The sequence below is a fragment of the Brassica napus genome, chromosome C9, assembly GCF_020379485.1.
Source record: "Brassica napus cultivar Da-Ae chromosome C9, Da-Ae, whole genome shotgun sequence".
NCBI lineage: Eukaryota > Viridiplantae > Streptophyta > Magnoliopsida > Brassicales > Brassicaceae > Brassica > Brassica napus.
The window spans coordinates 50,703,816-50,731,654 of record NC_063452.1 but is presented as its reverse complement, the minus strand read 5'-3'; the positions used below and the strand labels follow the sequence as shown (position 1 = coordinate 50,731,654).

Genomic DNA, 27,839 nt, shown 5'->3' with positions numbered 1-27,839 from the left:
ATAAAAGCCAATCAAGTTTCAGATTCGTGCTAAACCAAACTAAAATAATGATGAGAAATATCTTGAATTTGAATAGCATAAAAAGCATATCTTTTTCACAAGCCTAACATTTCCCATAAAAATGGAACAATCCAACACATCTTCATTCATACATCTTTGACTGATAGATACCAGATATTTAGACAACAACACATGTTCCTCTAACGCACTTAGTAAACAAAAGGAATGAACTTGTGCCTAACCTTATCAGCATAATCCAAATACCTTTGCCCGAAACTCTCCACCATCAACTCTTCCTCCATCTTTGCCTTCTTGCTGTAGTAAACCAAACACACAGCCACAAGAAACAACAGGCTCAAAGGCGCACGCAGCGCGGTGCAGTAGGTCGCGAAAAGAAGCATGGCAGAAGCATATATCGGATGCCTGACCCATCTATAAGGACCGAACTGCACAACATCCGTTGGAACAACCACTTTTTCAGAATATCTAGCAAGATAGAGCGTCGAATCATAATGCATAAGCATTGTAACCACAATCAAACCCCATATCCCTACATTAGCCCAACCGCCTGGTAAACGGTGAAGCTCAGGGCCTTCGAAAGCCGCGAGCCAGTGTCCAACAACGACGCCAACACCAAACAAAACTCGGGACCATAGAGGCGTATCCACATCCCATTTGGGATCATGGTTGCGTGCGTAGTAATCTCCATAGAGGCGTTTCCTCACGCTGACGTTGAAGAAGAAGAAGTAATGGTACGCCAAGAAGAAGACGAAAGGCCAGCCTTCGAGATAGCCATTGAAGTAAGCAGGAGGGACTAGTGTAAGCCATGTGAAGACTGAAGTTACAATACCAAGCTGCTCAAAGGCGTTGGCTTCGCCTAGCCAATGCTTACGGAAGCAGTAAACACCGTAGCCCGCGAGACCCAGAGCGATGAACCAAGGCCAGAAGAGCCACGTCCAGCTGAAATACATCCAGAAGAACGGGTTGAAGACCAAAGTCGCAATCTTTTTCGCAGCCAGAGTCAGAACCGATAGCAAAAGAGTTAACTTCACAGCATCCAAGGGCTTCACTTTCAGCTGAGAGACTTTATTGACCAGTTGTCGGAACTTGGTAACGAAAGGGTTGTCGGAATCGGAAACAGTCGAGGTGGAAATCGAGCATTTGGGCAAAAAAGACAAACCTTTTCTCACTGGGGACGGAGCAAATCTCAAGCTAGACGGACCCTTGATAGCTTCAAAGCTTCGGAGTGACGGAGTGTTTCTGGAAGCAGCAGGAAGAGAATTGCACTTAAGGTGTTTGTTTAAATGCCTGAACGAAAACTTTCTGTTCCTTTCCAACGGCGTCCCTCGAGGGACAACCTTTGAGCAGAGAAGCACAGATTCCATGGAGAAATAAGTCAAAAAGACGGATACAAAGACAAGATTCAGGAGAAAGCTTTCAGCTTCATACTGTGTTTGCTTTGAATCGAAAACGGGATTAAACAGATAAACATGACATTGACAGAAGAGAAGTGAGCCTCTTCTGTGCTGGGTAATTAAAAATGGGCCTAATATGGTCTATTGGGCTACTCTGTAAGGCTTTTTTCAAGAGAGAAAAAGCTATAATGGGCTCCGACAAGTCATGTGATGTGGGGGCAATCATTGTTAAATTGAGGAAGGTTCTATTTATTTAATTGGCTCATCTAATTGGGTTGACTTGACGCCGGCGGGGTCTTTTATGTGGAAACCGACCGGTCGCACATGGAGCCGCTGGAAGAGAAGAAGTCGCTTCTACGGAGATCTTGTTTCCCTACGAGGAAAAATATGCGACTTTTTACATCTCTGTTATTGAAAATAAAAAGGTATTAAAAGATTCAAAGTTATGGTAAGCAATTGTCATTTCAGAAAATGAGGAAACGTAGCAATAAAAATTAGAAAGTGGAAATTTTAAAAATGCAAAACATTCCAGAAACTTAGATTTACTAGGTGCATAGTCTCCGCGCAAGCGCGGAATCGGCTACATTATAGGTGTATTGTATAGTTTTGTTTACGGGATTTTATTGTTTTTTGTCTATAATGTGATTGATGGGACTTTGGATATTACATAAGTTGATGAGTTTGATATAAGAATGAACGATGAAGTCATATGTTGATATTTTTATATCTTATATGTTCAAAGTTGAGGGTGATGGAACTTGTTAGTGTTTACTTAGGTAGTTGTTTGTATATAAATCAAATAGTGCATGGAAAAAGATAATAAATTTAGATTTAAAATGTTAGGGTTTCAAAATAACTGGGCCTTGAATCTGTGGTTTAGTCTAATACTGAAAAAACTGTTAGGATTTCAACTCCTTTTTTTCTCTATGTCGGGAATGTGGGCACTAATTTCTCGATTCATGTAGGTAAAATTGTTTCTTAGTTTGTGAGATTGAAAAGCGTAGATTGATTTTAAGCATGATTGATGAGAGGTTTACTTGCATCAGCTTCGTCTGCCGTGGGTGTTGAGTTTCGTCGGCGCCAGATGTTAGACATGCAAGAGAGAAGATCTGAATATGTTAATTTCGTGTTTTGTTTTTTATTCTCTCGTGTTTTATGGGTTCCACTCTTTGCTCAGGCTGTACAAAAGATGAAGTCTGGCTAGGCCGTCTCACTTCTCTGAAGTATTCCCTTGATTAACCTCCCACCAACATCTATCTTCGGATTCTGTCTTGAAGTCGATGAGCTTCCAGAAAAATTAGCTTTCATCTGCTATTCCGCTTGGAATGGAGAGTTCTGAAATGCCGCATAAAAAACATATTGGCAAATAACTAATGATTGTCAACAACTATCACTATACTAAATAGAAAATAAATCAAGGTTTTTTGTTCTGCACAAACTAAAATCTTACAACAGGGTTGTCACGGTTTTTTTTCAGGAGCAAGATCTTTTTCTTCCCAGAAACCATAGTCAATGCAATTCTTGGGAGAGAGCTATCCATGACAGAGGCTAAAGTTGCGTAGATGAAAAAATAGATCAGAAACACAGTAGATTTTTTCAGATAAGGAAAATATGGGATAAGTTGTTGACTAATTACCAGTTTCAGTTGTTGGTATGTCATTCCACTTGAATTTGCCTGATTGTAATCTTGCTTGGAGCTGCCAAATATGCTATGTTTACCAATTTCTAGGTTTGTGTTCGCAATCACTTGGAGCACCTAGCAACCTCAAAACGATCGACTTTCACAATGGAATCTGCTTTCAAAGATGGCATGTAATGATTAGCATGTCCGACGGGAGTAAACCCATGAATCACGGAATCTGCAAATAGTATTATCCAACAAAGAATCAGGAAATAAATTAAAACAATTATGTTAAATGTGTGATAAATCGAAGATAACTTACCTTTTCATCGAGGAAAAGAACCGTGATTCCCACAAACTCCCTGTCTTTCTTGAAGTTTCGGGAATCCCAGAAGCGGAGGAAGCCAGAGGCTATGCTCTGACTACTAAGACCAAGACGGAGAGACTCGAAGGTTGAGTGACGGACACCGGGACGCCGGTTTGACGAACTAGAGAGGCAGAGAGAAACATTTTCTAAAAGATGGTTAAAGCTAAGAGGAATCAGTGAGTTTTGTGGAGATGCAGATTGAGTTCATCAAAGATGAGAATCATATATATATGGTTTACAGAGGGGCTACAAATCAGGAAAATTTATGATCAAGCGATTTAAGATGGAGACATGAAGAGTTCACCGGTGAAAAAATAGATTACGAACATACACACGGCGCAACTCTGTAACTCAGACTTGTTTGAGACAATGATGAAAAGAACCCATATTAAACTACAACAGTTTACAATATAGGAAAACCATAATTGTTGCAAACTTAAGCTTTTATCATATAACGTGATGAATCCTATTTAAAAATGAAACCCATAACACACTTGTAGGTCCGACCCTCAGAGGAAGCCGAAGAAGCAATGGCTTCCGACCTTCATAAATATATATTAGGTTCGGCCATCAATGTACAAGGGTATCAGTTAGCTTAGTGGTATAAATGTTGGTGTTTATATCTCAATAACTCGGGTTCGAGCCATAGGCTTGACACTTTTTTATACTTTTTAAAAGTGGGGTCCACAAAACGATGACGTGGCGCGCTGAGGAGTGAGCAAAAACTGATCTATTATAATATAGATTACTGGAGTGGAGAACTGAAGATTAGTATAGTTGAGTAAAAAACTTGAATTGGAGAGTGAAAATAAGAGGAAGTCTATTTTATGGTTCATATTCAGGATTAGGTTCATCCCTGTAGAAATTGGATGAACTGAGTTATAGACGTGAAAACATAAGAATTCAACGGGCCCAACTCTTCCTTCTTTGTCTGATTCGAGGGGGTCACGTTGAACTGCTAATAATCACAACAATTTTTATCGTGTTTTTGAAAAATGAACTTAATTAGATTAGTAGGTTACGAACATATAGTATTTATTATTAACCTTTCAAAGATCGAAAAAAAGGGGGATCACTTAATTTTATTTTTCTGCTTTCTCGGCTGACACAATATTTTTTATCATTAGATCTAGGGTTTTTAATAATTTAAACCTCCAACTATTTTTAGATCGGATAGAAAACTTCTAACTACATTTTTATGTTTTTAAACCTTCAACTATTAAACCATTAATGTCGTTAATCTTCCTTTAACAAAATCGTTTTTCCTTAGCAGAGATCCGTTAAAATGAAACGCGGCGTTTCATATAATCAGAAAAATGACAAGAGATGCTTATAATTAACTTATATTTTAGTGATTTAAACCTCCAACTATTTTTAAATCGGATAGAAAACCCCCAACTATAATTTTTTTTTTTTAACCCTCAACTATAAAATCTTTAATGGCTTTAACCCTCCGTAAATAATATTTTTTTTCTTAATTATGATCCGTTAAATTGAAACGTAGTGTTTCATTTAATCACAGAAAATGTCACAAAATGTTTTAAACCCCTTTAATAAATGGGCATGAACAATCACAATTCATTCCCAAATAAAATAATAAGGTTATTCTTCATTTTCAAGAACCATAAAAAATGAACTAAGTAAAAACCTCAGTTATTTCTAATTTTATTTTTTGCTTTTCTGTTCATTTATTTATCAAAAAGATGTATTTTTGATTGTTAATTAACTTAGGTTATCCATTTCTTCACACTCAAAATTTTACCTAGAATTTACCTTTTTGATAAATTCTAGATAAAATTTCGAGTGTGAAGAAAAGTATAGGCTAGGTTAAACATTACAAAATTCACATTTTTGATAAATAAATAAATAAACATGAGAAAAAATAAGGTTAGAAACAAATACAGTTTTTTTTTATTTATTTCAACTTTTAAATAGTATTCTTCTTCCTTTTTCTAACCTTATTTTTAAAAGTTGAGATAAATCAAAAAAAATTATTTGTTTTTAACCTTATTTTTTCTCATGTTTATTTATTTATTTATCAAAAATATGAATTTTGTAATGATTCCTAGCCTATACATCTCTTTACATTTGAAATTTTATCTAGAATTTATCAAAAAAGTGAATTCTAGGTAAAATTTTGAGTGTAAAGAGATGAATAACCTAAGTTAATTAACAATCCAAAATTCATCTTTTTGATAAATAAATGAATAGAAAAGCAAAAACTAAGATTAAAAATAACTGAATTTTTTACTTATTTCATTTTCGATGGTTCTTGAAAATGAAGAAAAACTTTTTTTTAATGAATTGTGATTGTTCATGCCCATTGATAAAAGGGGTATAAAGCATTTTGTGACATCTGTGATTAAATGAAATACTGCGTTTCGATTTAACGGATCACTGTTCAGAAAAAAAAAATATTTTTTACGGAGGGTTAAAGCCATTAAAGATTTAATAGTTGATGGTTTAAAAACATAAAATTATAGTTGGGGGTTTTCCATCCGATTTAAAAATAGTTGGAGGTTTAAATCACTAAAATATAAGTTAATTATAAGCATCTGTTGTCGTTTTCTGATTATATGAAACGTCGCGTTTCATTTTAACGGATCTCTGTTAAGGAAAAACGATTTTGTTAATGGAAGGTTAACGACATTAACGGTTTAATAGTTAAAGGTTTAAAATCATAAAAATGTAGTTGGAGGTTTTCTATCCAATCTAAAAATAGTTGGAGGTTTAAATTATTAAAAAACATTAGATCTATCATTAAAATTTTGTTTGTTCCATTATATATGCATTATACATAAGTAAAAGTTTGGGTCTTTTTAAAGTGTCAAACAGTTCGTCCACGGTCCGTCAGTCTTATTAAACCGAAGAACAAATCGTGGTCAAGAATATCTCACTAGTCTTTCTTATTTTATGTTGTCTTAAATGAAAAACGTGACACGATCAAGAAGAAAAGGATGTGTAATTATTGACGCGTAGACTTTATAACATGCATATGGAATGGTTTATATTTAATTATTAGTTTTTGAATTACATATCAACGGGAATCACGATACCATATTTTATAATCTTAATTTTTGTTAGTTTATACTACTTTATAGTTACAATGAAGCACTCGATAAACAATAAGGTAAAGTAGAGATGCAAGAGCCCATTTCCATTAGTCTATATCCGTTTGTCCATTTATAGTTTATGGACAGAGAGTGACCATGTCCATTAAAGACCATGTCCATCAAGAACCAAACCCACAAACACCCACATTTACATGGACTGCCATAAAGTCCATAATGGACCATATAAGAAAAGTTAATTTTAATTTATAAGATACAAATACAAGTTCATAAGACTAAATTCACCCATAAATTTATAACTACAACAATACAACAATTCCGGTTTTAACAAAAACTCGATTTTGCGGTTTTGGCGGAAAAACTCAATTTTGCGATTTTGGCGGAAAACTCGATTTTGCGGTTTTGACGGAAAAACTTGATTTTGCGGTTTTGGCGGAAAAACTCGATTTTGCAGTTTTGGAGAAAAAACTCGATTTTGCGATTTTTGTAAAAAAAATCAACTTTGCGGTTTTGGCAAAAAAAACTTGATTTTGTGGTTTTGGGGGAAAACTCGATTTTGCGGTTTTGGTGAAAAAAAATATATTTGCGGTTTTTGCGTGAAAACTTGATTTTGCGGTTTTTGCGGAAAAACTCAATTTTGCGGTTGCGGTGGGTAAAATTGATTTTTCGGTTTTGGCATGAAAAGTCGATTTTCCGATTTTGTGGTTTTAGCGGAAAAACTCAATTTTGCGGTTTTGGCGGGAAAACTCAATTTTCAGTTTTGGCGGGAAAACTCGATTTTCGGTTTTGGCGGGAAAACTCGATTTTGCGGTTTTGACAGAAAAGCTTGATATTAAGATTTTAGCGGAAAAAAATAATTTTGCGATTTTGGCAAAAAAATTCAGATTTTAGAAACCCTAGCTTTTTGTGACCATTGGACCGACCGCGTCCACATAGTCCAAATCTACTAACGCTCATTACCCATTGGTCCTGTGATTCTTGTCAATTTATAATCCGCATGGACAAATGGACGTCACCAAAATAGACCTATTTATATTTGGACATGAACACCCAGTGGTGAGCCCGCCCATTTTGCAGCTATAAGGTAAAGTACCTATCGTCTATTATTATTAATTAATAGAAAAGCTGGTCTTCATTGGTGACTTTATTTTCACACGCGTTTTAGCTGATTCTTATATAAACATATCCGCATTCTCTTCTTTTCTACATCAAATATTTTCTCTTCGTATATAATTTTTCTCAAGTGTACTATTTTCTTCCTTCTTGTATCTGAGGTATCTCTTCTTCCTCTTCTCAATCACCAGATCTTAGCAGTTTTTGGAAAAGAAATATGGAATTTGTGAACAGCTCTACACCAAGATATGAATGCCTCCTCTTTGGTAAGAAGTGTTGTGTAATGTATGATTCTATAACATATAGAAAAATTAGAAGCAATTGTGTTCAAAAAAAAAAAAAAAAAAAAAAAAAATTAGAAGCAATTATGACAATTTTTTTCTTATTTCTGTATTTATATTTCTTTCCAATAGATTTGGATGATACTCTTTATCCATTAAGCTCTGGTTTATCAGAAGCATGCGCTAACAACATCATAGGTATGATATAGTTTTTCTCTGTTAAACAATTCTTTTAGCAGTTTATATGTTTGATATTTTATATAAAAGTTACCTGAAAATATTGAAATACCCGTGTGCAGAATTCATGGTTGAGAAGCTTGGAATAGATGAAGATGGAGTCGTTGAGCTAAACCAAATTCTCTACAAGAAATATGGAACTTCGATGGCTGGTCTAAAGGTACTTTACCATCATAAAATATGTTGACCAAATCGAAAATTGGTTATTAATTACTAGAATCATATTTGAACCATCTTATTCTTAAGGGCATATCTCAAAAATAGCACATTTCTAAGTTTATATCACGAAAATAGCACTCAGAAACTAAAATGACAAAATAGCACCTTTCTAAGTTTATCTTTTGAAAATTTTAATTTTTTTATTTTTCAAAATTTGAAATCTTATCTCCAAAACCTCATTTCTCAACTCTAAACCCTAAACTCTAAACCCTAAACTCTAAACCCTAAACCCTAAACTTTAAACCCTAAATCCTAAACTCTAAACCCTAAACCCTAAACCCTAAATCTTAAACCCCACCCTTTAACTCTAAACTCTAAGTTTGTGACTTTTGATAAAACATTAAGTGCTATTTTTGTGACTTTTGACCTTAAATGCTAGTTTGGGAACAAAAACTTGATTTAGTGCTATATTTGTCTTTTTCTCTATTCTTAATCACATAACAATGCATTGTTTATAGCTAATTAAATTGATAATTAATTCAGGCCATAGGAAATGAATTCGACAATGATGAGTACCACAGATTTGTTCATGGAAGATTACCTTATGAAAACCTTAGACCAGACCCGGTTCTGAGAAATCTCCTCCTTACTCTTCCTTTGCGTAAAATGGTATATGTAGCTTTATTTATTTTCTTAATTTCAGTTTGTATGTTTATATATTAGTAAAAATTTAAAAATATTGATTCCATTTTTTCTTTTGTGAAGGTTTTCTCGAACGGAGATGAAGTTCATGTGATGAAGGCTCTAAAGAGACTCGGCATCGAAGATTGTTTTGAGAGAATCATAAGCTTCGAGTCCTTGAATCCTAAGGTCAACGAGACTGAGGTTTCTCTAGAAGATTACCTGCCTGAGATTCCGGTTATCTGTAAACCAGCAGAGATTGCTTTCGAGAAAGCCTTCGACATTGCACAGCTCAATCCTTACACAACCGTAAGCTTCTACAACTAATCGCTAAAGACGTACATTTATGTTAGATTTTCATATAAAAAATTAACGTTAATTATGTTTCTTGTACAGTTGTTCTTCGACGACAGTATCCGTAACATCCAAACCGGAAAAGCCATGGGTCTCCATACAGTCCTGGTAAGAACGGGTTAAAATCTTGAACCAAACCAACTAAAACCAACATGGGTTGAAAATGTTGCATGTAAAACCAGACTTTACTAAAAGAAAATCCTAATCGAAAATGTTAAATTTCAATATATATGTTAGGTTGGTAAATCGGAAAAAGTGGAAGGAAGTGATCACGCATTAAAAAGCATTCACAACATGAAAGAAGCATTTCCGGAACTATGGTCGGAATCCAACAACAAAGAATCTGAAAGAATTAGTTACGCCACACAAATCTCGATTGAAACTTCTGTTCATGCTTAGTTTTACATGTTTTATTTAGTTTCTCAAGAAGTTTACATCTAATTATGATTAATTAGTGTATGATGAAATAAAGATCTAACATATACGCCGTTCATTGTAACTTTGGTTAATTACCAAAAAACATATGTTTTGCATATACGGTTCATCGAGTACCTAGAATATTATAGCAAGTTCAGGATAACAAATAGTTAAATAAATTGGAGAACTTAAACTATTTGGAGATTTTGTTGGTGATATTGGATATTTTAGTGAAGAAGCTTCGATCGACGTCTATTTACGTACGAGAAGTATCATATAGCATCAGATCTACACCGAATTATGGCCTAATGCAAATTTTTCCGAATTAAAAGATATAAATTTGTTTCTCTAAGCGCTGAAAGTTTCAGACTTATTTACCGATATTTCGAAACTTAATTATACATACCTAATGGTTTTGACCGGTTCATTTTTAACCAAACCATTTTAAATCGACTAAACCAACAAAATCCAATTTTCAAAGAGCAGAAATGGCGAATGCATGGGAAAAAAAAGCAAGTGGTTGATGGGAATGGTGTGTAAGAGCTATGCGAGCGCTGAGGATCTTAAGAAGATTTCAATGGCTATCGCTGTGGCTATTATCGGCGTTGGTGTCGGAGTGAGAAAGTCAATGGCGGTGGCCGTAGCATTCTTGGTTACATACAAATTTACTGTATCGTTTCGAAAGTTTTCATTTTTCCACAATTCTCTTAAATTTTCTTTGTTCTTTTGTGAGTTTTTGATTTTGATGGGATAAAGTTTTAGATTTGATTCTTGATCTGGTTTTTCTTTCTTTTTACATTTTTCGGTATGTTTGTAAAAAATAAACATACATTCTCGATACAATCATTTTCACTTTTAAATAAAACTGTATTTTATTTGGTTTAGTCGATTTAAAATGGTTTGGTAAAAATAAACCGGTCAAAACTATTGGATATATATGGATAATTAAGTCTCAAAACATCAGTTTAAGGAGAAATAAGTCTGAAACTTTCCATTCTTGGAAAAATAAGTTTACATCTTTTAATTTGGAGAGATTTAGCACTGGGTCATAGTTAGGTAGAGAACTGATGCGATATGATACTTCTCGTGGGAAATAGCCCAAAAAGCTTAAACAGAAGATAACGTTGTTTTACCAATGCGATGTAGAAATTAGCGAGGATCCCAAGTTTTAAATCGAATTAAATCGTTATAGAGGTTCCCGGCTTATCAAAATAAAACCAATATTGATCACATGGTGGTTGAAGGAAACTGACTATTCTACTCTAATATGAACCTAATTGATAGAGAAGGGAAACAAGCTTGGTCATGTGGCCGATTTCTGATTATAGTATCCGGTCCACTAAGACAGTACTTGTACATCACGTCGAAAAAGGTAAAAATTCTGTAAACCCGAACTGAATTTACGGAGGAATCATTAGCTTAAGGCGCACGTTATAATTTGAAAAAGTGTTGTTTGTCGGCTCTTAAAAATAACAGCGTAGCGGCCGGTGATTCGCTTTGCAAAGTTAACGAAAGAGCCAAGTACCACGTGTTGAAAAAAAAAAAAAAAAAAAAAATCGTAGATGTGGACGTGAGTGAAAGCTCTCCCTCCAGATTTAACGAAAACCTATGGATGTGGTCATGAGAAATTAAGACGTTTGGCTAACATTTCATCTTTCTATTTTTAACTAATAAAAGTCTTTTCCTCCTTCATTTCTTCTATATCTTTTTCTCCTCCTCTTGGAATTGTTTCATTGATCAGAAAAAAGGTAACCTTCTCCATTTGTTTGGCTTCATTTGTTTTCATTGTCTCTACTGTTTATAGTCGGACAATCTAATCTGTTTCTATCTGGATGGACTGATTCCTTTAGTCACTGGTTACATTTTATAGCATTTTGTAGTCATGATTTTGATTTTTCGATTCGTGTATTTCGAGTTATGGTTTGAGTTGATCACTAGAGATGCGTATGCTGTCGGTGATTACTTAATGGGGATTTCATAGTTTCGATTCTTTTTTTGTGTGGAATTTGTGCTAGAGAGATTGAGATTCAGTTTGTTTAAATTTTTTCAGGTGTCTGTCAACTTGTAATAGAAAATGGCGTACGAGGAAAACTTTCAGCAAATGTTTGAACCGAAATATGATTGTCTTTTGTTTGGTAAGGATAATTGTGAATACTTCCATGTACAAAGTTCACATTTTGATTTGATGATTTGAGGAGTAATTTCACGTTCAAAAAAAAAAATCTAATTATACTCATTTTGGATTTTGATGAAACAGACATAGATGATACTCTTTAACCTTTCAGTTCTGGTCTCTCTGCGCTAGTTACAAACAACATTCAAGGTATAGATGTCCCATCACATAGATGATGATACTCTTTACCCTTCCAGTTCTGGTTGTTCATGTTATAAATGAACCTGTCTTTATTGTTGCCATTGTAGAGTATATGATTCAGAAACTTGGTATTGAAGAAGATAAAGTTCAAGAACTGTGCCTTGAGCTTTACAAAATCTATGGAACAACTATGGCTGGTCTCAAGGTTTCTTTTTTACCCCCGTTGTTTAATATTTGTTTTTTTGTATTTTGTTTTGTTGTCAATGCACATGCCTATTGTGTGTGTTTCTTTTCGTTTTCTTTTTGCAGGCTGTGGGTTATGACTTTGATTACGACGATTTCCATCGGTACTCTAAAACTTAGCAACTTAACCATCATTCTTTCTTTTTTTTTGCTTATTGTTTCTTATAAAGCGTAAGTTGTTTAGCCAGATTAGGTTCCATTGCGCTGCTAGTTCGATTGCCGCTGGAAGGGTAGGTTTAAGGCCCGTGTCATTGGGTTTCGCTAAAAGCCGCACCCGATCTAGGGGAATTAATTCGGCCCTAAAGCCCAGATCACTTCCTGGTTAATCACAAAAAAAAAGTTGTTTAGAACTCGAGATTCCTTCTTTTCTTTTTCTTCTTTTTTTTTTTTTTTGCAGTTTTGTTCATGGGAGATTGCCATACACAACACTGAAGCCTGACCCTATTTTAAGGAACATTATTCTTAGCTTGCCTTTTCGGAAAGTTGTATGTATTTAACTTCCTTGATACTAAGCTCTTTAGTTTTCTTTTCAGTCACCATATTCTCTGCTCTTCCTTTTTTTTTTTTCTTAATTATTTCTGCCCACAGGTTTTCACGAATGCAGACAAGGCCCACGCAGCCATGATTATAGCCAGGCTAGGTCTAGAAGGCTGCTTTGAGAAGATCATATCTTTCGAGACTCTGAACCCAAACACCAAAACTGAATCTCTTGTTGCTGCTACTGGAACCAGAGCAATCTTCGACATTTGCAGTTACATTGCAAACCCTGACCCGGCCATCCAACTCCCAAAGACTCCGGTTATAGGCAAACCATTTGAAGTAGCATTTGAACATGTTTTCAAGATGACCAACATCAATCCTCATAAGACAGTAAGAAAAACACAATCACATCTCTATCTCTCTCTTGTTCTTTTAACCTAATCACTAAAGCTTCCTTGGTGGTACATTCAGTTGTTCTTCGATGACAGCATCCGTAACATACAAACCGGGAAACGTGTGGGTCTCCACACCGTATGGGTAAGTAAAAGAGGCAGAGAGACTTGAAAAATGTGTTTCACACAACTTATCAATCTCAAACCTCATCTTTGATTGCTTTATCTTTTTATGTATTAATTAGGTTGGGACTTCACAGAAAGATGAAGGAGTAGATATAGCATTGGAGCATATTCACAACATACGTGAAGCTCTTCCTGAACTATGGGAAGCAGTTGACGACAAAGCCGAGGAGATTAGATCCAGGCAAAAGGTCGCCATTGAAACCATTGCTTAAACCAAACAATTTCAAAGCTCATATCATAAGTAACACAAAAGACATAGCACGAATACTACTTTATCACTACTCGCTCTTGGAGGAGAAAATAATAAGTGTAATCTAAAGCTTTTTTTATTGAGAGAAACAGGGAAGGTAATGAAACAAGTTGAGTTTATTTAACTAATAATATATTAAAAATAAGTGCATACATCTTTTAATCTCTTTTACAAAAGCTAATAAGTACATAATTTTCATGATTTTTTATCATTCACTTGCATTTTTTTTTTCTCATTTTGACCATGCGTAGAGGCTGCAAGAACAACAATACCCAAAATCATACTAAGCGACTGAGAGAATGATTAATCCTAGAAACCCATTAAGTTTCTTAATAACTATTTTAGTATTTAATTTTAGTTAAAGACTTTAGTTAAGATTCACCTAATTTTCTTGCTCCAATGGAAATTTCTTAATTAGGGGTTTCTTAAAAAAAAACTAGTTTTTTTTTTAAAGATAAAATTTATTTATTAAATAAAACATATTAAAAGATAACATTTTAAACATAGATTTTAAAATAAAAATATAAAACAAAGATTAATAAAATAAACAAGAATAATTTGAAAGAAACATCTTATCTCAGTTGTTGTCTTCATCACGTCCAAATTTACGCCATATATGTTCAACCAAATCAGTTTTCATTTGTTGATGCTTTTGTTTATCATGAATTCTAGTTCAAACACCCATCATATTGGCGATATTTGTAGGGATATCTATAGAATACATGAGATCCACATGTGAATTTCCGTTGTCTTCTCTTTCTTGGAACTCTGAAACATCAAAGTGAGTATATCCATCTCGTTCGTCTTCTACTATCATATTATGGAGTATGATACATGCTCTCATAATCTTCCCAATTTTGACTTTATCCCAAAAAAGTGATGGATTTTTAACAATAGATAAGCGAGCTTGCAAGACTCCAAAAGCATGCTCGACATCTTTTCGGACAGCTTCTTGATGTTGAGTAAATAAAACCGCTTTCGGCCCTTGTGGTATTGGAATAGATTGGATAAAAGTTGTCCATTTCGGATAATACCGTCGGTGAGATAGTAAGCCAAATGATACTCTCTTCCATTGACAGAAAAAGTGACTTGCGGAGCTTGACCTTTTATTATGTCATCAAAAACAGGTGAGCGACCAAGAACATTGATATCATTTAAGGTACCTGGAGGTCCAAAAAACGCATGTCATATCCATAGACCATACGAAGCAACCGCCTCTAAAACGATTGTGGGTTTTGCCGAACCACGTGAATATTGACCTTTCCAAGCGGTGGGGCAATTCTTCCACTCTCAATGCATACAATTGATGCTTCCTATCATCCCGGGAAATCCACGATACTCACCAATATCAAGTAGACGTTGAAGATCAGCCGGTGTTGGTCTTCTTAGGTACTCATCGCCGAATAAATATATTATTTCTTCCACAAAATGTTCCACACATGACCGAGTAGTAGTTGAACCGAGTCGGAGGTGTTCGTCAACAGCATCAGCCGCAGTACCATATGCCAAGACACAAATGGCTGATGTACACTTCTGAAGTGGAGAGAGACTAAGCCTTCTGAGAGCATCTTTCTTTTGTCGAAAGAATTCAACTTCATTGGAGAGTCGATCAACAATATGCATGAACAGTGGCTTGTTCATTCTAAATCGTCGTCATAATAGATTTTCAGGATATGTTGGAGTTTCACTGAAATAATCATTTCATAAACGTACATTGCCTTCTTCACGATTTCTTTCGATATGAACTCGTTTTTTCCTTCTTTTCATTTCTTCTTCTTGATCACCATAATCAATGGAAAAATTCTCGAATGTTTGATCAAAATGTTAATCAAAATATTGATCAAAATTTTCATCATCTACTCCCTCAAATGTGTTATGAAAAGAAATTCCATATAATTTGATCACAAAGTAGAAAGTGTTTTGCGGATATTTTTGATCAAATAATTTGTAAGAAAGTGTTTTGATCATATGATAAGGGAACTTGTTTGTATGTGATGATAAGTATGTGATGATGAGAAGAATGGAAGGAGAGAATAGAACTTGTTGATGAGGAGGAGAGAAGAAGACTTTGTGAATACAATGCTTGGTGAACCAAAACTTGAGCAAGAGAGAAGAAGACTTTGTGAATACAATGCTTGGTGAACCAAAACTTGAGCAAGAGAGAAGAACCAAAACCATCTTGTGACTTGCATAAAAATCATGTGACTTGTATATACAAAACTTGTGACACATACAAACTTTTTTCTACAAAACTCGTGACACATACATACAAACATAAGTGACTTCTCTTGACTTCTGACATATACAAAATCGTGTGACTTCGTGACATATACAAAATGTTGTGACTTCAGTAAGATCTCGTGATTTCATGAACTTCTTCACCAGCGCTGCGTTCACCACACATTTGAGAGAATCTCCAATCCGGAGGAGACGCCGTGAGGACCGAGAGAGTCGTTGTCCGTAGTGGGTTTCGATCGGTCTTCTGACGGAGAAGACGAGAGAAGCCGAAGGAGACGCCCCGTGCTGGTTTCGATCAGTCTTCTGATGGAGAAGACGCCGTGAGGAGACGCCGAGAGTTGTCGTCTTTCGTCGTTTCGATCGCCTTTTGGACGGAGAAGACGAGAAACCGAGACAAAAAAAAAAAGAAAGAAAAAAAAAACTAAAAAACTTTGTATGCTGACACGTGGTTGAAAAACCCACTTAAAAAACGGTCTCCAAAATCCTAAGTTAAGGATCGGTAATCCTCTTTTTATTTTGTTTTGATTTAATTAAATGGGTTATTTACTTTAAAAACCTACTTAAGAAGCCATAATCTTGGTCTAAGCTAGCCTAGTCTAAGCGGTCATTCAGATTAGATTCGGGTTTAGTTTCAATGACCCAAAGCTAAACCAATAAAAGTTCGGTTTGATAATCATTTTCCAATTAGGTACGGTTTGAATCGCAAACCGGGAAGCGTAGTCAATTTATTTCGGAAACCAAACCTAAATCTCGTGTTTCATACCTCTCCGATACCGGAAATCTCGTGTTGGGTGAAAGAACCTGTCATCTGAGAGAAGCTACAATGGCGAAGCGAGAGATCAGTAGCACTCTGAGAAATCTGAAGGTATGTGTTTGAAGTGAAATAATTATATATGATTAGAATGGGATTGGTTATTATTTAGGTGAATTCGAGCTTGAATTAGCTTTTAGTTTGATTGTCGGACGAATCACCTGTTTTGTTTTGCATCTGAAATCTTAAAGATTAGAACTTAGCAACCAGTGGTAGGTTTGATTTGGGACTAAAGTTTCAATTTTTACTCGAGAAGTTGCATTATCAAAATCATGGATAAATGAATTTTTCTTCATACCCATTATTACATTAAGTTAGTTTATGAACGAATAAATGAATGATTCTCTTTGACTTATAGTTTATGCAAAGGTCTGCTTTAAAAGAGGAGAAGAAGAAGAAGAAGATTGATGATGATAATGCGAATTTTACTCCTTCCCCCGGTTCTGTTTCAAAGAAGTGGTACCGTTTATTTATTCTCTTCTTGCTTGATGTTAATGTTTTGTCTTCATCTAATGTGATTTGATTTTCGATGCAGTGTGGTCATAACAGACTGGGATCCTCAGCCAAGAGCGTTGTTAGGACGCTTGTCGTTTCAGTCTTTCAACCCCTCTATCGAGGTTTGTCTCTGCTGCGCTTAGAGCCTAGGATAGTTATTAGTTTGCGGTTCATGTTCTACTCTTTTTGGTTTTCTGTAATATTTAAACTCTTCTTTCCTTAGAAACTGAATGAAGAAGAGTCGATAACCGGTGGAAAAACAGATGCTTCTCCCACAGTAGGCTCTAGCGGTAATGGAGGAAGGATGTCTTTTAGGTCTGTACCCTTTGCTTTTATATTCCTTTTTGATTCTCAACAATTAATTTCCCTAGAGAGCTTGCATTCGATAATATAATGTTGTTCTGATACAAATGAAATTATTATTGATAGCTATGGATTATGTCACCTATAGTTGTTTTTTTTTATTTCTGATTTTTGTTTGTCTTCTTACAATTTTAAATTCAAAGTAGCCAGTGTTCATCCTCTTTCAGTGAACCCAAGGTTGAGACAAGCCAGGAAACAAATGGTGACTTGAAAAGGAAACAGTCTCAGGAGGGAGTCTCTGAGGAACAAAAACATCCAAGCAAGTCCCCTAGGAGCAGTGACAAACCATAACCGAGCAACAAAAAAGGCAACGGTTTCAAGAAACCCAAGAGCTGGCAACCAAAACCTCAAACCAAACACTAGCTTAACTTCAATCATCCTAGTTCAAATTTACTTCACACCAGCTCAAATGTGATATAGTAGATCATTCATTGCATTTTCTGTATCATCATTCACGTGGTGTAGCAACCCATTTGATATATTTATACCACAAAAGTTTTGAATTTTCTATTTGGATGTTGTATGCTTGTGTTAGCTCCATCAGGGTGTGTTTCAGTTATATATACATGAACTTCGCAGGAAAGATGAGAAGCATTCCATTCATGAGAAACAAACAGATTCATTCTACAATACCATTGTCAAACAAAAAAAAATGAAGCAATCAAGAAGAAGTAAAAACTTTTCAAATGATTATATGATCGTCTCTTGTTAACTTCTCCGCAGGTTTCCAGCAAGAAAAAGCATAGATGACTCTCCCTTTCCACCCCTGAAGCATCCAGTTACCATCACCATCAATCAAAAAGTCTTTATGGTAACGTTTCCTCACAATCTCCTTAGCTCCCTTCAAGATCTCTCTGCTTACCATCGCAGGCCTAAACCCCGCTCTCAGTAGCCTAACGCGCCACTGCTTGTACGTCTCAGGCCTCGCGAACCTCTCAGCTCCTTCGCTGGAGATCACGCTCATGGCGTCCCTCACAAGCAGCTCCCTCTCCAGGAGAGCCCTGTTCTTGTACTCGTCCTCGGCCTGTATGGTGGTGTCGAACATGTCGAAGAGGGAGGAGAAGTGGAAGAGCGCTTCTTTGAACCTCGTCATGAAGAAGGGAGAGTTGTACGTCCCGTTGATCTCCGCGAACACGAAGAGGTCGGGGCTGATGTCTCTGAAGAGCTTCAGGACAGTGTCTCTCGGTGAATCCAGTGAAACCGTCTCGTCGGGAGTGTACTGTAACCGGTGGATGCAGTTGACGACGGTTGTCTCTCCTGGGATGATGGTTATCTCGTCGAGAGTGATGCTTTCCCATTTCTTGGCTATGAAGTTGAACTCGAACGGGACATTAAACATATCGCAGAACCTTTTCAACCTCCGACCAGTCTCCTCGACCCTGTCCGAAGGTCGGAAACCGGACTGGGGCAGCTCGATTCCTGTCACGCGTAGCTTTGGAGGTCCACCAGGTCTTTTGGACAGCGCTAGTAACAGACAAGGCCATTGGAAGCCGTAGAGAACTCCAAAGTCGATGACGTGAAGCTTGGTCGAGTTCAAGGCGAGCTCGTAGATCGACTTGTTTGCAGCGAAGTAGTCGGCTACGTAGATGGGACAAACGTGGACGAAGAGCTTGTAAGCCTTCAAGATGTCGACCATAGACGTCGTGCTCGAAGGAAACGCGGTGCAAAGCGGCGGCGAGATGATGCCTGTGATGCGCGCTTCTAAGGCTTCCGCGAAGTAGAAGGCTAGTCTTTGTATCCCGTCTCCGCTGTTAGAGGAGTTTGATCTTATCTCCTTGAGCTTCTCCGTAGCGCGGCGATGGTCAAAGCTCGCTACGGCTTGCGCGCATTGAGTCAAGAGACTACGGAGATCAACGACGTTGGATTTAATGGCCTTGGAACCTTTTGCTCGTCCTGTTGCTTTGTTCGGTGGAGGAGGATTCTGTTTCGTTGTTGTTGTTGAAGAGTCGTCTTCTTGATTTGATTTGCATACCAACAACACGTGCTCGAACTTCGCTGCTAGCTCTTCCATCTCTGATACAAAGATCGCTGGCTGTTTGTTTCTCCTCCCGTTTTCGAGATCGTCTTCTTCGTCGTTTCGGTGGCGGTACTTTCTCTGAGACTCTCCGTTGGAAACAAGCGATCCTGCTGAATCTGTTGTTGTTGTTGTGCTGGGGAAGCTGCAGTCTTGGTCGCCGAAGGAAGTTGAGTTCTGGTCACAAGACTCGGAAGATGGTGGTTGGTGGAGTAGCTCGTGGAAGGATCTCTCGGCGGCTTCTAAGGCTAAATTGTCTTCCACGAAGTCTTCTTCGTCCATCAGCATGTCGTTAATGTACTTGAGAACGGGAGCGTTGTCCTGACATATCGACGGAGGAGAATCTGTCGGTGGGGAAGACTGGTTCTGAGTCTCGAGGTTGTTCCTAGGTTTGCAGCAGGATCCGGATCCAGATCCGTCGAATCTGAAACCATCTACAGAAACTTGAAGGAGAGCGTCCATGGACACGGAGGATAAAGAGACTTTGAAAGGACTTTTCAGCGAAGAGAAGAAAGCGGTGCGAAAGTTCTTGTGAACACAGTTGAGAGCTTGACTTGAGAGAGCTTTGTCTTTATATTTGAGGGGTTAAGTTTTTTTTTTTCGTTTTAACACATTTTACAGGGGGAAAAATTGGAACTTTCGAGGAAACACCAGCCGCCACAAAAGGTGGATCAAGTTATTACCAAAACACAAATGGTTAGTTTAATTTGTGTCGGATCTATCTGCAACTACTTAACTAGAGATTTTGTAGTTTTTTGTTTGGTATCTTTTGTAGTTTACTACTTAACAAATCAAAGTCAAATTACCTTTTAATAATTAATTTTTTGTTCAAACCTTTTAATACATTAAATACTCATAAACAAACTCATCAAATTTCACGTAGTTTCTAAGAACTACAAATTCTTCTCTATAGATTCTTGTTTCCTATGGTGTTTTAAATCCTTAACTTTAACCAAATGCATAAAATAAAATAAAAAGTTGGCAATCAAAAACTCAGCCATTTTTGGGTACTTTAGCATATGTCTAGCTAGCTTAGACGCTCTTATTTTGTTTTGTTTAAAGTGTATATTTACTTTAAGTTTAAATATGTGTATATATAGCAAAGATAGAATGGGAAAAGTTTAAAACTAATTGGCACTTCGAATCCTAGGCAAATCGTATAAGCGGTAAACGCTAGATGGTGTTAGAACAAAGTACATCGGTTAGTGCTTGGCAATTAACTGAACTTTGGTGCCTTCGATAATTCTTTTTATAATAATATACTAATAGTATACTCTTGGCATCCTGCTCCCTCCATTCCTAAAAAATTTATGTTATAGAAAAAACCGTTGTTTCAAAAAGATACATATTTTATATTTTCAATGTCATTTTTGTCAACTAATAATAAAAAAATGTGAAGTTCAAAAACATTAATTACATTTTTTAAAATTTTATGGTTTAAAAATATACGAAATATAAAACTACAAAAAACTATGTATTGATAGCTAAGTTTTAATATGTTTTATTAAAAAGTGTGAAAATTCTAAAACATAAATTTTTTAATAACGGATGAAGTATTATATAGAAACCATAACGATAAATCTTGATGTCCAAGGAATTGGACAAATATTTTTGGTGAAGCGATCGTGGATACCAACCCTGACATTATTACTTAATCATTTACAAAATCCATTCATATCTTTGACCCTGTCTGTATTCTTTGAACAGTCAAAATTCAAAAGACGATGCGATTAGGTTCCTTAATACGGTCCTGAACCCTGACATATATATAGACTTAATTTGTTTTAAACTATAGAAAATGATTAATAATCTAATTGGCACATAGTTTCTTTTGTTTTTTGGATCAACTGGCACATAGTTTTCTGTATACAGTTATTCATGGGAAAGAAAAGGTAGAGGGAAAGAGAAAGTATTAAAGATGATTGTGACGTCTTTGTCCAGATTCAACTTATCTCCCAACTTTTAACTTAAAATAAAACAATAAATTAACATTATATTTTAAATATAAAATTATATTAATAATATAAATAATACAGAGAATTCGGCCAAAAGAAACCTCAACTTTGCCTGAATTGCCAAAAGAAACATAAACTTTTGGACTCACCAAAAAAACACCAAATTTTCATTGACTTTAGAATTAATTAACAATGTTTTCGCTGACTTGCCAATTTAGCACACAGAAATATTTGACAGTTAGTTGGTCAAATGGCAAGGTATTTTACCACTTGGCTACTTGCACTTTCAATGTACTTCCTAACATGTTTAGTTTTATTTGGTACATATTAAATATAAAAAATTCTCTAAAAACTTAATAAGATCTTTAAAATTCCAAAAAAAATAAAGAAGTTTTTTATAAAATTAATTTAGAAATTAAAATTTAAAATAAAATTTTAATTTTCTTTTTAAAAAATAAAAACTCTTCCAAAATTTTCTAAAAACTTAAAAAGATCTTTAAAATTCCAAAAAATTGAAAAAATAAAGAAATTTTTTATAAAATTAATTTTGAAATTAAAATAGAAAATAAAATTTTATTTTTTCTTTTCAATTCGTGAAAAGTTCGTGTTTTTTGAAAAGAAAAAATAAAATTTTGTAAAACGACGTCGTTTTACATCGTTTTACATCATTTGAAAACGACGTCGTTTCACTTAACGCCAACAATAAACGACGTTAAATATTTCTGTTAAATTTGTTGAAGGCGTGCTAAATTGGCAAGTCAGCTAAAACATTGTTAATTAATTCTAAAGTCAATGAAAGTTTGGTGTTTGTTTGGTCAGCCCAAAAGTTTATGTTTCTTTTGGCAATTCATGCAAAGTTTAGGTTTTTTTTTGCCGAATTCTCAAATAATATATTCCCTTTGTTCAATTTTATTTGATGTTTAAGAATGCACAAAGATTAAGAAGATAAAATTTCCATTCTCTCTATTTCATAATTGTAAATATATTTAGAAGTAATTTTTGTTTCAAATATATAAGTGCTTTAACATTTTAATGCAATTTTTGTATTCGTTAAATATTGTCTTACCAACAAAATTATGTAAGCTTTTCATAATTGGTTAAGTTTATATATTAAATGGTACTTTGAAATAAGTAAATAACATTTTTTTTAGCATTGGTGCTTTTAGCTAAACTATTTATATTTTGAAATAGAGAGAATACCATTTATTTTGATTTTAACATCATAATTCAATCAATAAAAATATAATATTATATAATTGATTATAATCTCAAGTAACACTGACTTTATCTAGAATAATAAGAATATCATTTATTTTGCAACCAAAAGATCTTAAACATTAAGTAAAATGGAACCGAGGAAATAAATATTATTGATTTTTTTTGTTGGCTTTTTTTTTTGTCGGCAAATATTATAGATTATATTATATAGTTTACATATAACCTATATAACTATATTTTAAATCATCAGTTTATTCAAATTGACCGGTTTATATACTGAATTAACCGGTTTATATTCTGTATATTCGGATTCTACGGTCTCTTAAAAGTAATATTTGTTTAAATGATGTAATATTACTAAATCTAAAATAATCTAAAATCACTTTTTCTATTTCTCTATTCCGATTATTTTCATTTTAAGTTTTAACTGATTTGGTTTTATCTGATTAAACCCCCTTCCTAATTATGATATGGTGACATTGGCACATCTGAAGGTCATATGAAGTTATGATTCGATTCAAACTGTAGTTTTAAGCTGTGATGGGACAAAAAGATGCCTATGTTGGTGACGAGGCTCAGTCAAAACGTGGTATTTTGACTCTCAAATACCCAACTGAACATGGAATTGTTAACAACTAGGATGACATGGAGAAGATTTGGCATCACACTTTCTATAACGAGCTATGTGTTGCCTCTGAAGAACATCCGGTTCTCTTAACCGAAGCTCCACTCAATCTCAAGGCGAACCGTGAGAAGATGACTCAAATCATGTTTGAGACATTCAACACCCCGGCTATGTATGTTGCCATTCAAGCTGTAAAAACTATATATTAAAACAGAAATCCCAACCTTGATTCGTGTGAGATTTTTTTTTTTAAATAGACATAATAGACCTATTCCTATAAAATCATGTTACATTTAATCTCTAATCTTATCATTTAAATTTTGGGTCTACCAGAAATTTTCATTGGACTATCAATAATTAGATTTAAACAATAGATGATCTATTGGATTTATAGATAGTATAAATTAAATTTATATAATTTAATGTTATAATACTATGTCTCCATATGTTAATTATTTAAATATTTTTTGACGTTAAATTTTAAAATTATGAAGATTTTTTTTAAATAACAAAAATCATATTATCTAACAATGATTAATCTTTACTACCTTAAACCAATGAAAACAAATTTTAAACTATATAGTTTATTTTAAAAATTAAACATAAACTAAATGTTTAATTATTTATTCGATAATATAAATCTATGAAACGAAAAGTTTAATTTTTGAAAAAGTTTCTAAATTTGTGAAATGTTACAATATTTTTGAATATGACAATAAAATAATATTTTACTAATCTTTATATATATAGTTACAATTTTAATAATGAAATAATAATATGAAAATATATATATATAGAAGAAGATACAAATACATGTGAAAGTTTGAAACAATCTATTCAATGAAAAACATATATGGTAAACTTATTATGTTTTAAAAATTGATAGACACATATATATTATAATATATACCAATTTAGAATTGAAAACAAAATATTTATATATAAAATAAATGAAAACAAAAACCTGCGCGGTTGCGTGGGTCGAGATCTAGTTTGTTTTAAGTTTCAAGCTGTAATTTCCATCATCTTGTGTTACAAAAAAAAAAATATCCATCATCTTAAATTTAATTCGATAAAGAAGTAAAACATAAATTAGTTGTGTAAAAATCATTAACTTTTTTTTGGCAACTATCTAAAAATTCTTACGCAAAATAAAAGTTAACACTTAGATCGCATTTCCAAAAAAAAAACTCTATAACTTCGAATATAGAGTTTTTTACTCTCCAAAAAGGAATTTCAAAACTTCAAGTTTAGAATTTTAAGAAGTGATGAAGTTTCACTACTCAAAACTCTAAATTTGAAGTGTCATCTTTTTATTTGCGTCTTGGTTTTATAATTAATTAACATCGCATTTATGATTTTTAAATATTTTCTCATTCATCGTTTTAATCTTTAAAATTCTTGTACATTTTAAATATTTCAAATTTATTTTATAAATTTAAATTTTACACACAAAGTTAAAAAACAATTATAATATTTTAAAAATAGAATTAGACAACAAGAATATTAATATAAAAGAAACTTAATATATTTTTTTGCAAGATGCATGAAGACATAATTATTACAAAAATTTAAATATTACAATAATACTAATAGTCTAGTAAATGTTTTCGAAAACTTCTAAAACATTGTCAAAACAAATTTTGTGTAACCGAAAATGGAGAATTAAAAAAATAAATTTATGTAATAATGTGGTATTTTGCTTGTAGTTTAATAGTTAATTATGTATTTCTATTTATAATTTTATATTTAAGTGTAAAATTTTATTAATTAATGTAACTATAATATTTTTATATATGTGCTAGTTATTTATAAAAGTATTATGGATGTATATTTATTATGACAAATATAAAGACTATAGTGTAAATTACAAATAATTTTAAAGTTATATTTGAAATTTTGTTTTTGAAAAAAAAATACCTTGAAACTTCAAATATGAAATTTTGCAAAGTCTATAATAGAGATTTTTTTTTCGGAAATGCTTTTAGCATTTTGAAAAGAAAAGAAGTTTTTGACCTTCTCGATCTTCTATTTGCCATGAAGTATGAACACATATTTTCTGTTTGATGTAAAACATTCGATTGAGTTGACCATGAAGAAAGAATAGCCTTGTAGTAATCAAAATGCTGATCTCACAGACATTACCTCTCAAGCGAAAAACCCACACGCGTGTGATTGACACAACCAATCACAACTTTGAGACTAAGCTTATTAGGGAAGTCACGACCGAGAGCGCGTGATTGACTTCGTCTCACATTGTATTGTTGCTTTTATTTGCAGACATCATCATTAATGATATAATCTAATGATACTATTGTTAACTACTGGATTATTCTTCAACTTGGGTTTAGTTAAACGGTGCTGATGCAGTATCGTTTTTTAATGATTGTCCTTTCTTTAACGTCGCAAAATAATTTCACAAGAAAATAATTGATTAAAAAGATGTCATATATATGAGCATGTTTATGGGCTTGCACGGCCCAAATAGTAAGTACATCATGATACTCTTTAACTCCAAGTGCTTGCATGCTCAGGACACATTCATCCAAACTTGAATCTGTGATCGTGGGCTGGTTTCAAAGGCGTAGGTACTTGAGCTTCTTGTTGTTGCTAGGATCAAATGAACCAATGCAGAGGTAGTGATGACTACCCAGAAAACTCGTGTCCTCTTGAGAGTTCTTGTATAGTTCTAAATTTCTAATACTTTTTGATAGGGATCATAAGCTCAACAGTTAACACCATTGTTATCACTTGGGATCAATCATAATATTTCTTACGAATAAAAGTGTGGTAAATAAGATTGGATATTTTCAATAAGACAGTATAGTTTTGAGATGGAACATAACTTAATAATCACTGATTCACTATCATTAAGTTGTCATTCTCTCTAGTGAACATTAATTGGTATGTTCTTCCTGTAAGTGGACACCATAGTTAGACTTAAAAGAGTATTCACCAATCAGCATCTTCTCAAGGTAAACAAATTATGCAAAATACGTGTAAGTTTTCAAAATCACAAATTTGGTATAATCGCCATGACACAAACATTCTACAAGAGTGGATTGGTTAAAAATCATCTAAGATGACCAGAGGAGAGAAAGAGACTTTCCTTGAGCACACTCTTTAACTTTATCCAACACCACTTGTTGAATCTTCTTCTCTACTTCCTCCATAGTTTCACCTGCATCGATAATCTGCATTACCATTTTCAAGGTTTAGAATCTAACCCCAAGGAGTAAGTTAACAACGAAAAAAAAAAAGGGTGTCTTATTAATCCATTCACCTTCCATGAAGAATCACGCAGAGTTTGATAAAACTCAGAAACTTTCCTCTGAAAATCAACACGCTCGTACCTCTCATCTCCATATCCACCTCTCTCAGCAGCTCTCTCAGGTGAGATGTCAAGGTAAAGCACAGAATCCGGAGCCAGCAATCCAACTTCCGGCGCCTTGCACCACTCGATCCCAAGACCTTTAGCTGATGAGAAAGCCACGCCAGAGTAGGAATAACGATCAACGATAAGCGTAGTTCCTGTCTTCAGCTTCTCCTCCATCAACGACCTGCAAAACGTTCAGGACATTAATAAGGGAAACACTTAGAGGAAGAAGAAGATAAAGAACCTTTTCTCCCAACGATTGGCGCTGAAGAGGAGATGAATGGTGCGATCATCTAACTGCGACTTATTAGATAGGTACGCGGATATCATCTGACCGACGCTTGTCTCTCTGTCGGGAAACCTCCAGAGCTCGGTCGGATGCCCTGAACTCTCCAAGAAAGAGCGTAACTTAACGCACTGCGTTGACTTTCCGCTGCGGTCAAGTCCTTCCACGACTATCAATGCACCTCTTGGCTTCGCACCGGCTTCGGAAGAAAAGGTAAGATTCTCCATTCGAATTGATGAACGCGAGAGGTAGTTGAAGGATCTTGGTGGCAATGCTAAGGCTCTGAAACTATTAAAAAAACATATAAAGTTGGAACACTTTGGAAACGAGCAGATCCGTTTCATGCCCCTTCACAGTCTATTATAACCCTAGTAAGATACCCTAAACCCTAAAACTTCATCAGAAATTGGAATCGAAATACAGACATTATTCATATGATAACAATTAAGAAAGAAAATGCCTTTTCGTGGGAATGGACTCACCTGGAACCAATACTTGTCCGAAACATCAACAGGAGGTTTGTCCAGGTGGTGTGAAACGTCGCCGGATTATAGCTGCTGGAGAAGAAGATCGATAAAAAAAAAAAGAGTCGGAGAGTGAGAGAAGCTTAGGTTTTTCGCAGAGTTCAAGAGAGAACCCTTCAACCGGCTCAGAGGGTTTTAGTCTGACTCAATAACCGGCCGTTGTAATATGATTTCCGGTTCATATAGGACATTGGTTTTCTGCTTAAACCTGAACCGGATTCTCAACTCGCTCACCGAACCACCGATTATTTACATTTCTTAATCCAGTCTGGCCTGAAGAACTCAAGCAGACCCTTTGATTAAGATACTTGATAATTGAGATATTTTTATCGCAAGTTTCAAGAGTTATTTTT

The 27,839-nt window shown here is 34.6% G+C and overlaps 4 protein-coding genes, 1 long non-coding RNA gene, 1 other non-coding gene and 1 pseudogene across 7 annotated transcripts; 3 read left to right on the top strand and 4 right to left on the bottom strand.

The window, feature by feature from the left end:
• Window positions 1–48: 48 nt before the first annotated feature.
• Window positions 49–1,495, bottom strand: BNAC09G34810D. The gene has a single exon (XM_013859299.3). The coding sequence runs from the start codon at window positions 1,383–1,385 to the stop codon at window positions 210–212; it is 1,176 nt and encodes a 391-aa protein (XP_013714753.1). The 5' UTR covers window positions 1,386–1,495; the 3' UTR covers window positions 49–209.
• A 538-nt stretch (window positions 1,496–2,033) lies between these two features.
• Window positions 2,034–3,359, bottom strand: LOC125593045. The gene is made up of 2 exons (XR_007328968.1): window positions 3,052–3,359; window positions 2,034–2,963 (listed from the first exon to the last, which is right to left on the bottom strand). It is a non-coding gene; the product is annotated as an uncharacterized LOC125593045 (long non-coding RNA).
• A 4,242-nt stretch (window positions 3,360–7,601) lies between these two features.
• LOC106417842 (suppressor of disruption of TFIIS) lies at window positions 7,602–9,838 on the top strand. 2 transcript variants are annotated; one of them, XM_013858576.3, is made up of 7 exons: window positions 7,609–7,853; window positions 8,001–8,066; window positions 8,168–8,265; window positions 8,808–8,933; window positions 9,030–9,254; window positions 9,342–9,407; window positions 9,537–9,838. In XM_013858576.3, exons 1-7 carry the CDS (start codon window positions 7,805–7,807, stop codon window positions 9,696–9,698), a joined length of 792 nt encoding a protein of 263 aa, XP_013714030.1. In that variant the 5' UTR covers window positions 7,609–7,804; the 3' UTR covers window positions 9,699–9,838. The 2 variants fall into 2 exon arrangements, with proteins under 2 accessions (XP_022563499.1, XP_013714030.1); XM_022707778.2 differs by lacking the exon at window positions 8,808–8,933 and having other exon boundaries at window positions 7,602–7,853.
• A 1,489-nt stretch (window positions 9,839–11,327) lies between these two features.
• On the top strand, window positions 11,328–13,737 carry LOC106416665. Its single transcript, XR_007328967.1, has 9 exons — window positions 11,328–11,464; window positions 11,767–11,851; window positions 11,974–12,039; window positions 12,138–12,235; window positions 12,340–12,377; window positions 12,671–12,758; window positions 12,862–13,143; window positions 13,225–13,290; window positions 13,391–13,737. It is a non-coding gene; the product is annotated as an uncharacterized protein C24B11.05 (transcript).
• Window positions 13,738–16,536: 2,799 nt separating this feature from the next.
• Window positions 16,537–17,998, top strand: LOC106418388. The gene is made up of 5 exons (XM_048768968.1): window positions 16,537–16,684; window positions 16,989–17,089; window positions 17,166–17,247; window positions 17,349–17,440; window positions 17,656–17,998. The coding sequence occupies exons 1-5, from the start codon at window positions 16,643–16,645 to the stop codon at window positions 17,777–17,779; spliced, it is 441 nt and encodes a 146-aa protein (XP_048624925.1). The 5' UTR covers window positions 16,537–16,642; the 3' UTR covers window positions 17,780–17,998.
• A 73-nt stretch (window positions 17,999–18,071) lies between these two features.
• On the bottom strand, window positions 18,072–20,308 carry LOC106418387 (scarecrow-like protein 11). Its single transcript, XM_013859083.3, has one exon. It carries the CDS (start codon window positions 19,962–19,964, stop codon window positions 18,171–18,173), a length of 1,794 nt encoding a protein of 597 aa, XP_013714537.2. The 5' UTR covers window positions 19,965–20,308; the 3' UTR covers window positions 18,072–18,170.
• A 5,926-nt stretch (window positions 20,309–26,234) lies between these two features.
• LOC106416590 lies at window positions 26,235–27,668 on the bottom strand (annotated as a pseudogene).
• Between the last annotated feature and the right edge of the window lie 171 nt (window positions 27,669–27,839).